General features: G+C 40.4%; 1 protein-coding gene across 5 annotated transcripts in view; it reads right to left on the bottom strand.

Annotated features, from left to right (window-relative positions):
• The window catches only part of LOC139766683 (glutaminase kidney isoform, mitochondrial-like), a 440343-nt gene that overhangs the window by 236614 nt on the left and 187514 nt on the right, over positions 1–16215 (bottom strand). For all 5 annotated transcript variants that reach the window (XM_071695597.1, XM_071695598.1, XM_071695599.1 and 2 more), the window contains one exon: positions 14701–14830. In XM_071695597.1, the coding sequence (XP_071551698.1) occupies positions 14701–14830 (130 nt within the window). The remainder of the gene's footprint in view (positions 1–14700; positions 14831–16215) is intronic.

The raw sequence follows: 16215 nt of genomic DNA, 5'->3' as shown, positions 1-16215 counted from the left end.
CAAAATCTTTTTCACTCCATCTTTCCACCTCCAATTTGGTCTCCCTCTTCTCCTCGTTCCCTCCACCTCCGACACATATATCCTCTTGGTCAATCTCTCCTCACTCATTCTCTCCATGTGCCCAAACCATTTCAAAACACCCTCTTCTGCTCTCTCAACCACGCTCTTTTTATTTCCACACATCTCTCTTACCCTTACGTTACTTACTCGATCAAACCACCTCACACCACACATTGTCCTCAAACATCTCATTTCCAGCACATCCATCCTCCTGCGCACATCTCTATCCATAGCCCACGCCTCGCAACCATACAACATTGTTGGAACCACTATTCCCTCAAACATACCCATTTTTGCTTTCCGAGATAATGTTCTCGACTTCCACACATTTTTCAAGGCTCCCAAAATTTTCGCCCCCTCCCCCACCCTATGATCCACTTCCGCTTCCATATATATATATATATATATATATATATATATATATATATACACATATATACACAGCCATACATATATACATGTACATAATTCATGCTTGCTGCCTTTAATCATTCCCCCCTACCCCTGCATGCGCGCGAGGTAGCACTAGGAAAAGACAACAAAGGCCACATTCATTCACTCTCAGTCTCTAGCTGTCATGTATAATGCACTGAAACTACAGCTCCCTTTCCACATCCTTTTCATTCCTGTCATCATCCTGCCACACATGAAATGACAACCCTCTTCCCCCGCATGCATGCGAGGTAGCACTAGGAAAAGACAACAAAGGCCACATTCGTTCGCACTCAGTCCCTAGCTGTCATGTATAATGCACCGAAACCACAGCTCCCTCTCCACATCCAGGCCCCACAGAACTTTCCAAGGTTTACCCCAGACACTTCAGATGCCCTGGTTCAATCCACTGACAGTACATCAACCCTGGTACACCACATCGCTCCAGTTCACTCTATTCCTTGCACGCCTTACGCCCTCCTGCATGTTCAGGCCCCGATCGCTAAAAAGCTTTTTCACTCCATCTCTCCACCTCCAATTTGGTCTCCCACTTCTCCTCATTCCATTCACCTCTGACACATATATCCTGTTTGTCAATCTTTCCTCACTCATTCTCTCCATGTGACCAAACCATTTCAAAACACCCTCTTCTGCTCTCTCAACCACACTCTTTTTATTACCACACATCTCTCTTACCCTTTCATAACTTACTCGATCAAACCACATACTGTCCTCAAACATCTCATTTCCGGCACATCCACCCTCCTCCGCACAACCCTATCTATAGCCTATGCCTCGCAACCACATAACATTGTTGGAACCACTATTCCTTCAAACATACCCATTTTTGCTGTCCAAGATAATGTTTTCTCTTTCCACACATTCTTTAACGTTCCCAGAACCTTCACCCCGTCCCCCACCCTATCCATAAACAAATTAAACAACCATGGAGACATCATGCACCCCTGTCTCCATGGTTGTTTAATTTGTGTATGGATGGGGTTGTTAGGGAGGTGAATGCAAGAGTTTTGGAGAGAGGGGCAAGTATGCAGTCTGTTGTGGATGAGAGGGCTTGGGAAGTGATTCAGTTGTTGCTCGCTGATGATACAGTGCTGGTGGCTGATTCGGGTGATAAACTGCAGAAGCTGGTGACTGAGTTTGGTAAAGTGTGTGAGAGAAGAAAGCTGAGAGTAAATGTGAATATGAGCAAGGTTATTAGGTACAGGAGGGTTGAGGGATAAGTCAATTGGGAGGTAAGTTTGAATGGAGAAGAACTGGAGGAAGTGAAATGTTTTTAGATATTTGGGAGTGGATTTGGCAGCAGATGGAACATGGAAGTAGAAGTGAGTCACAGGGTGGGGGAGGGGGCAAAAGTTCAGAGAGCGTTGAAAAATGTGTGGAAGGTGAGAACATTATCCCCCAAAGCAAAAATGTGTATGTTTGAAGGAATAGTGGTTCCAACAATGTTATATGGTTGTGAGGCGTGGGCTATAGACAGAGTTGTGTGGAGGAGGGTAGATGTGTTGGAAATGAGATATTTGAGGACAATATATAGTGTGAGGTGGTTTGATCAAGTAAGTAATGAAAGGGTAAGAGAGATGTGTGGTAATAAAAAGAGTGTGGTTGAGAGAGCAGAAGAGGGTGTTTTGAAATGGTTTGGTCACATGGAGAGAATGAGTGAGGAAAGACTGACAAAGAGGAAATATGTGTCAGAGGTGGAGGGAATAAGAAGTGGGAGACCAAATTGGAGGTGGAAAGATGGAGTGAAAAAGATTTTGAGCGATCAGGGCCTGAACATGCAGGAGGGTGAAAGGTGTGCAAGGAATAGAGTGAACTGGAACAATGTGGTATAACAGAGTCGACGTGCTGTCAATGGATTGAACCCGGGCATGTGAAGTGTCTGGGGTAAACCATGGAAAGTTTTGTGGGGCCTGGATGTGGAGAGGGAGCTGTGGTTTCGGTGCATTATACATGACAGCTAGGGACTGAGTGCGAACGAATGTGGCCTTTGTTGTCTTTTCCTAGTGCTACCTCGCATGCATGCGGGGGAAGAGGGTTGTCATTTCATGTGTGGCAGGATGATGACAGGAATGAAAAAAGGCAGCAAGTATGAATTATGTACATGTGTATATACGTATATGTCTGTGTAAGTATACATACATATAGGTTGAAATGTATAGGTATGTATATGTGTATGTGTGGACGTGTATGTGTATACATTTGTATGTGGGTGGGTTGGGCCTTTCTTTCGTCTGTTTCCTTGCGCTACCTCACTAATGCGGGAGACAGCGACAAAGTATTATCATATCATATTTTGCTTTGTTGCTGTCTCCCGTGTTAGTGAGGTAGTGCAAGGAAACAGACGAAAGAATGGCCCAACCCACCCACATACACATGTATATACATACACGTCCACACATGCAAATATACATACCTATACATCTCAACGTATACATATGTATACACACAGACATATACATATATACACATGTACATAATTCATACTGTCTGCCTTTATTCATTCCCATAGCCACCTCGCCACACATGAAATAACAACCCCCTCCCCCCACATGTGTGCGAGGTAGAGCTAGGAAAAGACAACAAAGGCAACATTCGTTCACACTTAGTCTCTAGCTGTCATGTATAATGCACCGAAACCACAGCTCCCTTTCCACATCCAGGCCCCACAGAACTTTCCATGGTTTACCCCAGACGCTTCACACGCCCTGGTTCAATCCACTGACAGCACGTTGACCCCGGTATACCACATCATTCTAGTTCACTCTATTCCTTACCCACCTTTCACCCTCCTGCATGTTCAGGCCCCCGGTTCACTTAAAATCTTTTTCACTCCATCTTTCCACCTCCAATTTGGTCTCCCACTTCTCCTCGTTCCCTCCACCTCTGACACATATATTCTCTTGGTCAGTCTTTCCTCACTCATTCTCTCCATGTGACCAAACCATTTCAAAACACCCTCTTCTGCTCTCTCAACCACACTCTTTTTATTACCACACATCTCTTTGGTGTGCAAAGTGAGAGGGTTAGGAAAAATGATTTGGTAAACAGAGAAGAGGTTGTAAAAGTGTTGCAGAAGATGAAAGTCGGCAAGGCAGCGGGTTTGGATGGTATTGCAGTGGAATTTATTAAATAAGGGGGTGACTGTATTGCTGACTGGTTGGTAAGGTTATTCAATGTATGTATGATTCATGGTGAGGTGCCTGAGGATTGGCGGAATGTGTGCATAGTGCCATTGTACAAAGGCAAAGGGGATAAGAGGAGTGCTCAAATTACAGAGGTATAAGTTTGTTGAGTATTCCTGGTAAATCATATGGGAGGGTATTGATTGAGAGGGTGAAGGCATGTACAGAGCATCAGACTGGGGAAGAGCAGTGTGGTTTCAGAGGTGGTAGAGGATGTGTGGATCAGGTGTTTGCTTTGAACAATGTATGTGAGAAATACTTAGAAAAGCAAATGGATCTGGAGAAGGCATATGATAGAGTTGATAGAGATGCTCTGTGGAAGGTACTAAGAATATATGGTCTGGGAGGCAAGTTGTTAGAAGCAGTGAAAAGTTTTTATCGAGGATGTAAGGCATGTGTACGTGTAGGAAGAGAGGAAAGTGATTGGTTCTCAGTGAATGTAGGTTTGCGGCAGGGGTGTGTGATGTCTCCATGGTTGTTTAATTTGTTTATGGATGGGGTTGTTAGGGAGGTGAATGCAAGAGTTTTGGAAAGAGGGGCAAGTATGCAGTCTGTTGGGGATGAGAGAGCTTGGAAAGTGAGTCAGTTGTTGTTCGCTGATGATACAGTGCTGGTGGCTGATTCATGTGAGAAACTGCAGAAGCTGGTGACTGAGTTTGGTAAAGTGTGTGAAAGAAGAAAGTTAAGAGTAAATGTGAATAAGAGCAAGGTTATTAGGTACAGTAGGGTTGAGGGTCAAGTCAACTGGGAGGTAAGTTTGAATGGAGAAAAACTGGAGGAAGTAAAGTGTTTTAGATATCTGGGAGTGGATCTGGCAGCGGATGGAACCATGGAAGCGGAAGTGGATCATAGGGTGGGGGAGGGGGCGAAAATCCTGGGAGCCTTGAAGAATGTGTGGAAGTCGAGAACACTATCTCCGAAAGCAAAAATGGCTATGTTTGAAGGAATAGTGGTTCCAACAATGTTGTATGGCTGCAAGGCGAGGGCTATGGATAGAGTTGTGCGCAGGAGGGTGGATGTGCTGGAAATGAGATGTTTGAGGACAATATGTGGTGTGAGGTGGTTTGATCGAGTAAGTAATGTAAGGGTAAGAGAGATGTGTGGAAATAAAAAGAGCGTGGTTGAGAGAGCAGAAGAGGGTGTTTTGAAATGGTATGGGCACATGGAGAGAATGAGTGGGGAAAGATTGACCAAGAGGATATATGCGTCGGAGGTGGAGGGAACGAGGAGAAGTGGGAGACCAAATTGGAGGTGGAAAGATGGAGTGAAAAAGATTTTGAGTGATCGGGGCCTGAACATGCAGGAGGGTGAAAGGCGGGCAAGGAACAGGGTGAACTGGATCGATGTGGTATACCAGGGTCGACGTGCTGTCAATGGATTAAATCAGGGCATGTGAAGCGTCTGGGGTAAACCATGGAAAGTTCTGTAGGGCCTGGATGTGGAAAGGGAGCTGTGGTTTCGGGCATTATTGCATGACAACTGGCGACTGAGTGTGAGCGAATGGGGCCTTTGTTGTCTTTTCCTGGCGCTGCCTCGCGCACATGAGGTGGGAGGGGGATGTTATTCCGTGTGTGGCGGGGTGGCGATGGGGGTGAGTAGGGGCAAACAGTGCGAATTGTGTGCATGTGAGTATATGTGTGTGTCTGTGTGTGTATATATATGTGTATGTTGGGATGTGTGGGTGTGTATGTTTGTGTGTGTGGATGTGTGTGTGTGTGCATGTGTGTGGGGGTGGGTTGGGCCATTTCTTTCGTCTGTTTCCTTGCGCTACCTCGCAGGCACGGGAGACAGCGACAAAGCAAAATAAAATAATAAATATAAATAAATCTCTCTTACCCTGTTATTACTTACTCGATCAAACCATCTCACACCACATATTGTCCTCAAACATCTCATTTCCAGCACATCCACCCTCCTCTGCACAACTCTATCTATAGCCCACGCTTCGCAACTTTCTAAAAGGGGAAACAGAGCGACAAAGTATAACAATAAATAATAATAATATTTATATATATATGCCTAAGGATAGGGGAGAAAGAATACTTCCCATGTATTACCTGCAAGTCATAAAAGTGACTAAAAGGGGAGGGAGTAGGGGCTAGACATTCCTCCCCTCCAGGTTATACTTTTCCAAAAGAAGGAACAAAGAAGGGGGCCAAGTGAGGATTTTCCCTCTTAGGCTCCGTCCTCTGTTCTCAACGTTAAAGGGGCAAGTGGGAAAGTAATAAGAGGTAGTGTTGAAGTGAGAAGGAGATGGAATAAGTATTTTGAAGGTATGCTGAATGTGTCTGATGATAGAGAGGCAGATATAGGGTGTTTTGGTTGGGGTGGTATGTGAAGTGAGAGGGTCAGGGAGAATAGTTTGGTTATGAGAGAAGAGGCAGTGAAAGCTTTGCGAAAGATGAAATCTGGCAAGACAGCAGGGTAGGATGGTACTGCAGCGGAATTTATTTAAGAAGGGCGGTGACTGTGTTGTTCAGTGGTTGGTAAGGATATTCAAAGTATGTTTGGACCATGGGAAAGTGCCTGAGGATTGGTGGAATGCATGCATAGTGCCATTGTACAAAGGCAAAGGGGATAAAGGTGAGCGTTCAAACTACAGAGGCATAAGTTTGTCGGGAAATTGTATGGGAGGGTACTGATTGAGAGGGTGACGGCATGTACAGAGCATCAGATTGGGGAAGAGAAATGTAGTTTCAGAAGTGGTAGAGGATGTGTGGATCATGGGTTTGCTTTGAAGAAAGTGTGAGAGAAATAATTAGAAAAACATATGGATTTGTAAGTAGTATTTATGGATCTGGAGAAGGCATACTGATAGAGATGCTTTCAGAAAAGTCTTAAGAGTATAAGGCATGGGAGGTAAGTTCTTAGAAGCAGTGAAAAGATTTTACCAAAGATATAAGGCATGTGTGCTAGTAGAGAGAGAGGGTGTAATTGGTTTCCAGTGAATGTCGGTCAGTGGCAGGGGTGTGTGATGTCCCCATGGTTGTTCAATTTGTTTATGGATGGGTGGATAGGGAGGTAAATACAAGAGTTTTGGAGAGAGGGCCAAGTATGCAAGTATAAGAGGGCCTGGGAAGTGAGTCAATTGTTGTTCAATGATGATACAGCTCTAGTGGCTGATTTGAGTGAGAAATTGCAGAGGTTGGTGACTGCGTTTGGAAAAGTGTGTGAAAGGAGAAACTTGAGAGTAAATGTGAATAAGAGCAAGGTCATTAGGTTCAGTAGTGTTAAGTAACAAGTTAACTGGAATGTAAGTTTCAATGGAGAAAAATTGGAGGAAGTGAAGTGTTTTAGATATCTGGAAGTGGACTTAGCAGTGAATGGAACCATGGAAGTGGAAGTGAATTACAGGGTGGGGGAGGGGTTGAAGGTTCTGGGAGCGATGACGAATGTGTGGAAGGAGAGAACGTTGTCTCAGGGATCAAAACTGGGGGTTTTTGAAGGAACAGTTATTCCAACAATGTAATATGGTTGCAAGGTATGGGCTATAGATGGGGGTTGTATGGAGGAGGGTGGATGTGTTGGAAATGAAATGTTTGAGGACAGTGTGTATGGTGTGAGGTGGTTTGACTGAGTAAGTAATGAAAGGGTGGGAGAGATGTGTGGAAATAAAAAGAATGTGGTTGAGAAAGCATAAGAGAGTGTGTTGAAATGGTATGGGCATATGGAGAGAATGAGTTAGGAAAAATTGACAAAGAGGATATATGTGTCAGAGGTGGAGGGAACAAGGAGAAGCAGGAGACCAAATTGGAGGTGGAAGGATGGAGTGAAAAGGATTTTGAGCAATCGGGGCCTGAACATACAGGAGGATGAGAGGTGTGTAAGGAATACAGTGAATTGGAACAATGTGGTATACCAGGATCGATATGCTGTCAATGAAAGACAGTAGGAGAGTGGTTGGAACAATGTGGTATACCAGGGTCGATATACTGTCAATGAAAGACAGTAGGAGAGTGGTTTTAGGAGCACCCTGAAGAAAAGGTAATTGATTAATCCAGCAAACCTAATCAAAAACTTATAGGCCATCGTGTGATGGGAGTGGGAGGGAGGAATGTGGAAATGCCAAGGCACTAGGGACATTTGGCAAGACATTCAACACAACCCAGATATAAACATGTCCCTTGCTTACCACGGTACTTCCAACCATGGTTTTCAGTATACATGCTTAAAATTATGTATACAAATTTACTTAATGCAACATCAAAGTTTGTATCTATGGTATTTTTTCAAGGCAAACAGTCTTTTCTTACAAGGAAAGCAAAAACCAGTTTTTGGTGCTGGTAATTATTATTCAAGAAAATCAATATTTCATTTTGATACAAATACATAAAAGAAAAAATATACCTTTACCTCAAGATACAAAGACTCAAGGAACCCACATTCCCATACAGAATTTCTAAATGCAGTCATCTTATTTACCACCATAGATTCCCATACAGAATTTCTAAATGCAGTCATCTTATTTACCACCATTGTTGTCCCTGTGTATGAAATAGGAGTTAAGTTATAAGTTAAAGAGATAATAACCACACTAGAAAGAAAAGAACATCATTTCCTATCTCTTTTAGGAGAGGAATGTCAAACATGTCATTCCATCTAGATCTTTCCTCATCTGCAGAACTGTTAAACATATCATTTATAACCCTCCTCTGCCCTCAAAAATGCCTTCTATATATTTTTGTTACTTATGAACCATTGTGGAATGGTGATGAGTCATGGTGTTTGTGTAGTGGTGGTGGTGGTGGTGATTCTGTCAGCAAAAGAGGCAGATGGTGTTATCACTACCACCAACCACTCATTCCTCTGCCCTCCCTCCTCTCACATTCTTCATCAAACTTTGTATCCAGTTTATTTCAATTAATATACAACATTTCATAATCATGCCACAAAAAACATCACTGGAACTAAACAGGGAACTTTTTTCCTTATCATCAATGGGAAAGTGAAGTGAAAGTTTAGGCAGTAAAAGAAGCAAAACTAAAAGCAATTGTTTACTCAAAACATCTAAAATCCAATTGTAAGTTTTAGTGACAAATTGGATCATTACCAAATGAATATAACTTTGTGTCTCTTTCCATCAAATGACATATAGTTAAAATTTACAAAGCTTAATAGTTTGTATGTAGAGGGCAATCACTGATATTTGCAGACATATATTACATAAAGGGTATTATTCAATAACTGCTGTTGTGGGTAGCTTATATCAAATACACAGACACTAAAATGTTTCAACTTGACTAAACCTACATATCCCCCTTCCTCACTCCCCTTACCATTCCCCTTCTGCCTTTCCCTGTCACATCAATCACATAGCATACCGTAAAAGCTATTGTTTTGGCTTCATCTGTCATTGATTTGATAAAGCTTTAGGGAGTAAAACAATGTCTTTTAAATTAAAGCTTTTCCACATGATGTGATTTTTGCAGATGTGTATCAACCAGATAACCTATGCATTTAGTAAAAAACCTATGTATCCCTCATCGTCAACATGAAGCAAGGCATCTACCATAACTAATGGGATATCATATGCTCTCGAAGTTAGGGTCTTTGAAAACTGAGGGTGGTCAGACTCCAAGGGTTCAATTCTCACGTGAACAGTTTGAGGACTCAAGACTTGTCACATGACTAACATTTGTGACTGTATAGTCATTGAGGACATAAATGAACAGCCTACAAGATAATATGCATTCAGTCCATCCCATACCAATTTTAATTTTATACAACTTTGAAAGGAACCCTCCATTAAATACGAAAAAGATGAAAAAGTGATTCCTTTAATATCACGTTTCACTTTGGCACTTGTTAAAATACAACTGGTAAAAGTTTCCAGAAGAACATCTAACATGCAGTACTCATGAACAGTGTTTAACAAACAATTACTACCAGTTGAAATAGATCTACAACATGAAAATGCTTGATAGTGATGCATACTATATAAATATAAAGCTGAATGTTTCCATTTATACTTTCTTTAATGATTTTTTTTTTTGCATCATGCTATTGTAAAGTATTGTGCATAATAATGTGCTTATATCTTTAATTTCTCATGACTAGCCATAGACGAAAAACTTACTGTAGTAAAAAACAAACAACTTATCCAAGAATGTGCGAGATTTTAGCTGCATCAAAGTTAATCATCTATCTATCTATATCTCTGATGCCTGTTCCATCTGGAACTCCCTCAAAGGGGTGGCCACAACAACAGAGTCTCCATAACAAAAGAACTCCAATGCTGCTTCTTAGCCTAAGCATAGTGCCTCACCCTTAACAGGCTACTGGCAGAAGGCAAGTCTAGTGCAGTGTTTGCAAAGGCTCCTACCTAATGCTCCTCATGACTACCTCTATCTAATGCTCTTACCTAATGTTTCTACCTAATACTCCTACCTAATACTTCTATCTACTGCTTGTACCATTTTGCCAAAAGGAAGGGCTAGTGCATAGTGCTCACCGCAGAAAAATCTAGAGTTACGAAGAATGAACTGTGTGAGTCAAGTGTTAAGTGTTACATGTGACAAAGCGAGATTGTATGTTTGTGGACAGAATGCCAGTAGTCCACATGTTAGTGAGGCAGAAAGAAAAGACAACTTCCTGGATCAGAGGAGTGCAACATGACAACCACTAAAGTGCTGGCTCACTAAGCAGATGTCACTAACCCTCCTAACACCCAGGCGGATAGTACTGGTAATATACCTCCCTGGTTGTTGGCTGCCTACCAACTACTACCTACCATAATCATAAGTCTCATTACTCAGAACAAGCTTTAAATGTTTCTGCTGGAATGTCTATGAATTCTAGAAAGCTTAATAAAAAAGGCTGAAGAAAATATTTTGGAGCAAATTTCAAAATGATTTATATACTACTTTGCCAAAGAAGGAAAGCCAAGCATGATTTAAAAAAAAAAATGATGTATATACAAATGGGCGGTGATTGTGGACTCGGCCTAAAACTGGCAACACCACAAGTGAGAAGTCACCTTTGACAAGGATACAATAGTTCTCACCCTAAAGGAGCCCAACTTACCCTGCTCCCATAAGAAGCACATCCTTGAATTTGAGAGAAACCCATAAAAGGGGTTCTAGAGATGCATAATAATAATAATAATAATAATAATAATAATAATAATAATAATAATAGTAATAATAATAATAATAATAACAATAATAATAACAATAATGATAATAATATACAAATGGGTTTGCGATATATGCTACCATTTTTCAAGAGGAACACAACTTGTGCAGCAAAATTTTAGACCACTAATTCTTTTGAAAAACATAACCAAATTCAGGTACGTATTCCATCACAAAGTATCTCTCTTGGGACATTTTAACTGAGAAATCAAAAAAGTCTTATAAGCACACCATATGAAACCTCTATGCCTCTCAGAGATGAAAAAATAAGCCAAGCAGTGCTGGGAATTATTACATAAAGCCTGCACTCTTACCTTACCATCAGCATAACTCTTTGCAGCACAACAAATGTGGAAGAAAAAGCCTAGCTGTTAATGGAGTTACTTTCAGCAAGTGGTTTTTTCAATTTGTAGCACTAATAGTCAGTATAATTTACAAATTTCTTTGCCTTCATTGTTCATGTAAGAGCATTTCTGCATGGTCAGGGTCACTACAAGACAAAAGGTTTCACATCTCCCGCTGTCATATTATTTTACTTACACTAGCCATATCTGAGATAAATATCTGAAAGCTTTTCATTGAAAAGTTATATAACTGGTTCATCTTCATCAACACTTACATCCATAATTTCTGTCATCCCTCAAACAAATACTGAAGTATGACAAAATATACTTTCTTCTTGAGATCGCATACGTTCACAATATCTTGCTATAATGACCTCTGCAGCCAAAAACACCTGTTAAGTTACTACAGGTTGAGTATCCCTTACCCAAAATACCTAAGACCAAAAGTGTTTCAGATTGTGGATTTCTTTGGAATTTGGAATATTTGCATACATACAATGAGATATGTGAAAACCAGGATGGTATGGAAACAAATAGATTAGAGCTAAGACACCTCAACGTTTCGACCATTCAATGGTCTTCCTCAGGAGATACTGATTATAGCATTCAGCAGAACAATATTCCCCAGCAAGTGATGGTCACCCAGTCAGATGTCTTGGCATGTTGTTCTCTGATTGGATCTCGTGTCCTGCTGCCAAGGGAACTACAGTCAAGTGACAAACCACTTAGTGATAGTGTGACAGCCTTAACTAGAGGAAGGGATTAAGAACAACATTAACACAAGGTCTGGGTTCATCTGCTGGTCACGTCAGGCAGTGGAGATTGCTGTGAACAAGTGGAGGCAGCAGGACAAGTTATCCAATCAGAGGGAAACAACCCAGGTGATCATCACTTGCTGGGGAATATGGTCCCACCAAATGCTAGAATCGGCATCCCCTGAGGAAGACTGTTGAACGGTCGAAACATTGAGGTATGTCTCAGCTCTAACCCATTTGTTTCCATACCATCTTGTTTTCTACATTTGTCATGATGGATAATAGATAATGAGATATCTTAGGGATGGGACCCATGTCTAAACACAAAATCCATTTGTTTCATATACAACTTATACACATAACCTGAAAATAATGTATACAATATTTTAACAATTCTATGCTTGAAACAAAGTTTGTGTAACATTGAACCATCAGAGAGCTAAAGTATCATAATGTCAGCAGCCCATGTGGACAATCTGTGGTTGTTTTGCATCACTTTCATTCCTAACTTTGAATTTATATGCTACTGATAAGCAATCATTTTCTTAAATTTGTTCACACAGAGCAGAGAATAAGCAAAAAACACAGTGAGTAATGCATGTAGGTCTGGCAGTGACAATGGTTTATAACAAACTGGCACCAACAGGGCGCAGCACAGGCAAACGGGGTCAGGTGTGGAGTTTTCCATTTGTAATGTCATGTCACTGCTCAAAAAGTTTAAGATTTTGGAGCATTACAGATTTTCTGATTGGAGATGCTCAACCTGTAATTACATCTAAGTTTGCCTTTCAAATGGTGCACATCTAATAACAAACTGGTGATGAACTCCATCACTTATTGAAATATCATATTTACAGATGCTTTCTGTATTTCCTGGGCAACCTATAATTACTTGGTCAAAGCCTTCTCCTAGTATACTTGATGTATTCCCATATACCATTACCTATGTATGTGTGTGTAAGTGGGAAAAGAATTTCAAATTCATGGGGCATATCATTTTATCTTTGGATTATCTTACGTGTACACAACTCTCTTGCTCATGAAATTCTTTTGAACATCCCTCCATACAATGCTCAACTTACAATTTTGAATTACTTTCCTGCTTCAAAAAACTGTAATGTTACTGTCCTATATTGCAATGGCCTACTATGAACTGAAATGAGGTTATCAAGTTTACCCTTGTGCCTCTTTCTCTGGAAGTGGGTAGGTCAAGTGCTTCCCTCCAGTCTTCATAGCTCTATGACTACTCAGGAAGAAAACCAAATTGTTGCAGCATATTTTAACTTATGTCAAAGACAACTAAAGTATTTCTCCCAACAAAAGCAACTCACAGTTCATGCACTTGAGGGCAACTTTGACAGACCAAATTAAAGAAATATTGTTTGCCTCCCTCACAATCCTTCTTTCATAATATTCTGGTAACAAGTTCAACAAGAGGTCATCCCCCAGATCACTTCATTTAATGACGTGAACTGTTTCTCCCTTATGGTGCCTGTAATCTCATCTATTTGTTACCTTTCCCAACCTGATAGTTTTGCAACTTCCAGAATTAAAGTTCAACATCCATTTGGCTTGCCATTGTTGCACATAGTCCAGGTATCTCTATCATTTTGCAGTCAATACTTCACACCTTTTTTCAAAATCTGGCATCCTCAACAAACATTGAGGGTTCAATTCTGCCTAATCTGACAAATCATTTCAAGAGATCAATAATACTGTGAGGTGGTTTGACCATGTTGAAAGAATGCGAGATGGAAAGTTTCCAAGGAGAGAAGATGATTTCATGGTTAAAGTGGTTGGTGTGAGAGAAGAACCTCTGACATGGGGAAACAGGGTAAAAGGGTATTAGAGGGAGAGAAATGGACGTAATTGCATGGGAATGGTGTATGCGAGGGAGGCATGTGCGGAGAAGAGTAATTGGAAATTGCTTTGTCGTGGCCACCTCCTTGATGGGAGCTCCCGGAAGGAATGGGCATCAGGGGTATTGATGGACAGACAGTGACAGAAATACTAGTGATCATGCAATGAGCTCTGAGGGACCTCATCTGACACCCTGACTTATCTGAGATCTTCCTTGATGTGTGTCCTTTGTTCCATCCAGTTAGATACCTACTAATTCATTTATGTAGCCCCCTTATACCAGCTTGAATATACAGCTTAATCATTCTCCGATAGAGAACGGTTTCAAAAGCCATCTGGTAGCTCATGGAGAAACAATCTAACCATCCTTCTGTTTTTCCTACAATGTTGCTTACTCTTTCATAGAAATCCAGCAGATTCATCATGCAAGACCTTTTCTTTCTGATTCTGTGCTTTCTTTCACTAAGTAGTTTGTGCTGGTCAAGAAATCCTGTAGCCTCCTAATCATTTTCTTTAGTATCTTACAAGTCACATCCATTAGCAATAGCAGTCTGTAATTCAGAGCTCCTTCCACATTATATTTTCTGCCTACTGGCACCACATTTGCTTTCTTTCATTCTTTTGGAAAACTACTGTCAGTGAAGATCTTAAACATCATCATCATCATCAGTTTTGACAGTTCCTGAACACTAAACACTAAGGGTGAGATGCCATCTGGTCCATGAGCTTTATGTGGGTCTAGCTCCTCCATGAGCCTCTTCACTCCCAGTAGATTTACCTCAATATTTTCATTGCCTCCCCCCAACCCAAACACCATAAAAAAAAGCAATACACAAGGATAGAATGAACTCCTGGGGCAAGAAGTTAGTTAGGATTCTTCAAATACTAATGGTACTAAACAAGAAAAACTTACCTTCCCGCCTGTGAGGCTTTTGCAAGACCAGTAGAACTCTTCAATGTATGAAGTGAAATCATGCCACTCTGGAACAACTAACTGATGTCTAAGGGCCCGTGAGATCAACACAATATTGTCCTGAATCACGCTGAAGAGAAAATTTTCTTTTCAGAAATAGTGTTGAAAAACGTAAATAAAATTCAATTTCCTACAGAATGCTGAACACTAATATTATATAAGCAATGTCCTAAATGTTTCAACAATGAAAGTGTTATTTTGTATGTCTATAATGGTATACATTTTGTTTCCTATATCAAATGGCAGGAACATCTGCTGTGATTCTAAATGGGAGAAACTGTTGTGTACCAAGATGATGGTGGAAAGAATTTTATGTCTATGAAAAAGGAGTGTTATTTTGCTAATGGAAGGCATCTTGAATCAAACTGAGAAAAATTTTCATCAGATGTGAATGATCTTGATAAGTGTAGGAACACTTGTTGTAGAGCTAAAGGGTGAAACTGCTGAGTATTATGATAACTAAAGAACCATGTTATCTCTACAGTAAAGGCTCTCTTATTTTGCTTTTTCAAGCAAATGGTAGATACAATATCACTTAAATGTAAAATTATCATGAAGCATAATACAATATAAGTATAAAAGAATATGTTACCATTTATCACAAATATCAATAAGATTATGAATGCCAAGAAGAACTAGAAAGAAGCAAACAAAAACTGGAAATGAATCATAAAACTATTCTCAGTCTAGTGACAGAGAGATTTTAGAAAGGTTCAAATTCATTCAGACATGAAGATATATCACATCACAGAAGCAACACAATCATCATAGAACATTATGAGAGAATTCAAGTAGAAATAATTTCCAATTGCAATGTAAGGAATATGACACAATCATCTTTTTAAAGGGGACCAGACAGCAAAGTTATTACTTATCAACCAACTTCAAAGAAAACATGTGTTCAGAATGTTTCCATAAAGAATTTCAATAGCAACTAAAAATTTTCCTAGTTACTAAAATTTCTAATAAAAACTAATAAATATTTCATGTTTGTTTGTTGTTTCCTGCCTTAGTGAGGTAACACCAGAAACAAACATTGGCCTCATTTGCTCACATCCACTCTCTAGCTGTCATGTAATATGCACTAAAACCACAACCAACCATCCACAACCAAACACCACAGATCATTTTGTGGTTTCCCCTGACCACTTCCTACCCCCTAAAGTATGCCACTGAAAGCACATTGCTTCCCCCCTTGTAAACTCACAGCCAGATTAAGGTTCAGTGGGTCCTTAGGCCCAGGCAGTATTTGGAGCCTTCTCTTTTTCTCAAAAGTCATATAAATTTATAATCAATATGGCAAATTTCCTCATCACATTGTATACTGCAGATGACTGCCTATATAATGCTAGTTTTCCAACACAATTTTTTAACCTTTACAGCCAGAACCCTATCCCTGGGCTTAGGTGGCCTATGTATGAACCTGGTACTGCATATAACACACTCCAATTCATT

This window comes from Panulirus ornatus, chromosome 58 (genome assembly GCF_036320965.1).
Source record: "Panulirus ornatus isolate Po-2019 chromosome 58, ASM3632096v1, whole genome shotgun sequence".
NCBI lineage: Eukaryota > Metazoa > Arthropoda > Malacostraca > Decapoda > Palinuridae > Panulirus > Panulirus ornatus.
This window is presented reverse-complemented; position numbering and strand designations above follow the sequence as displayed.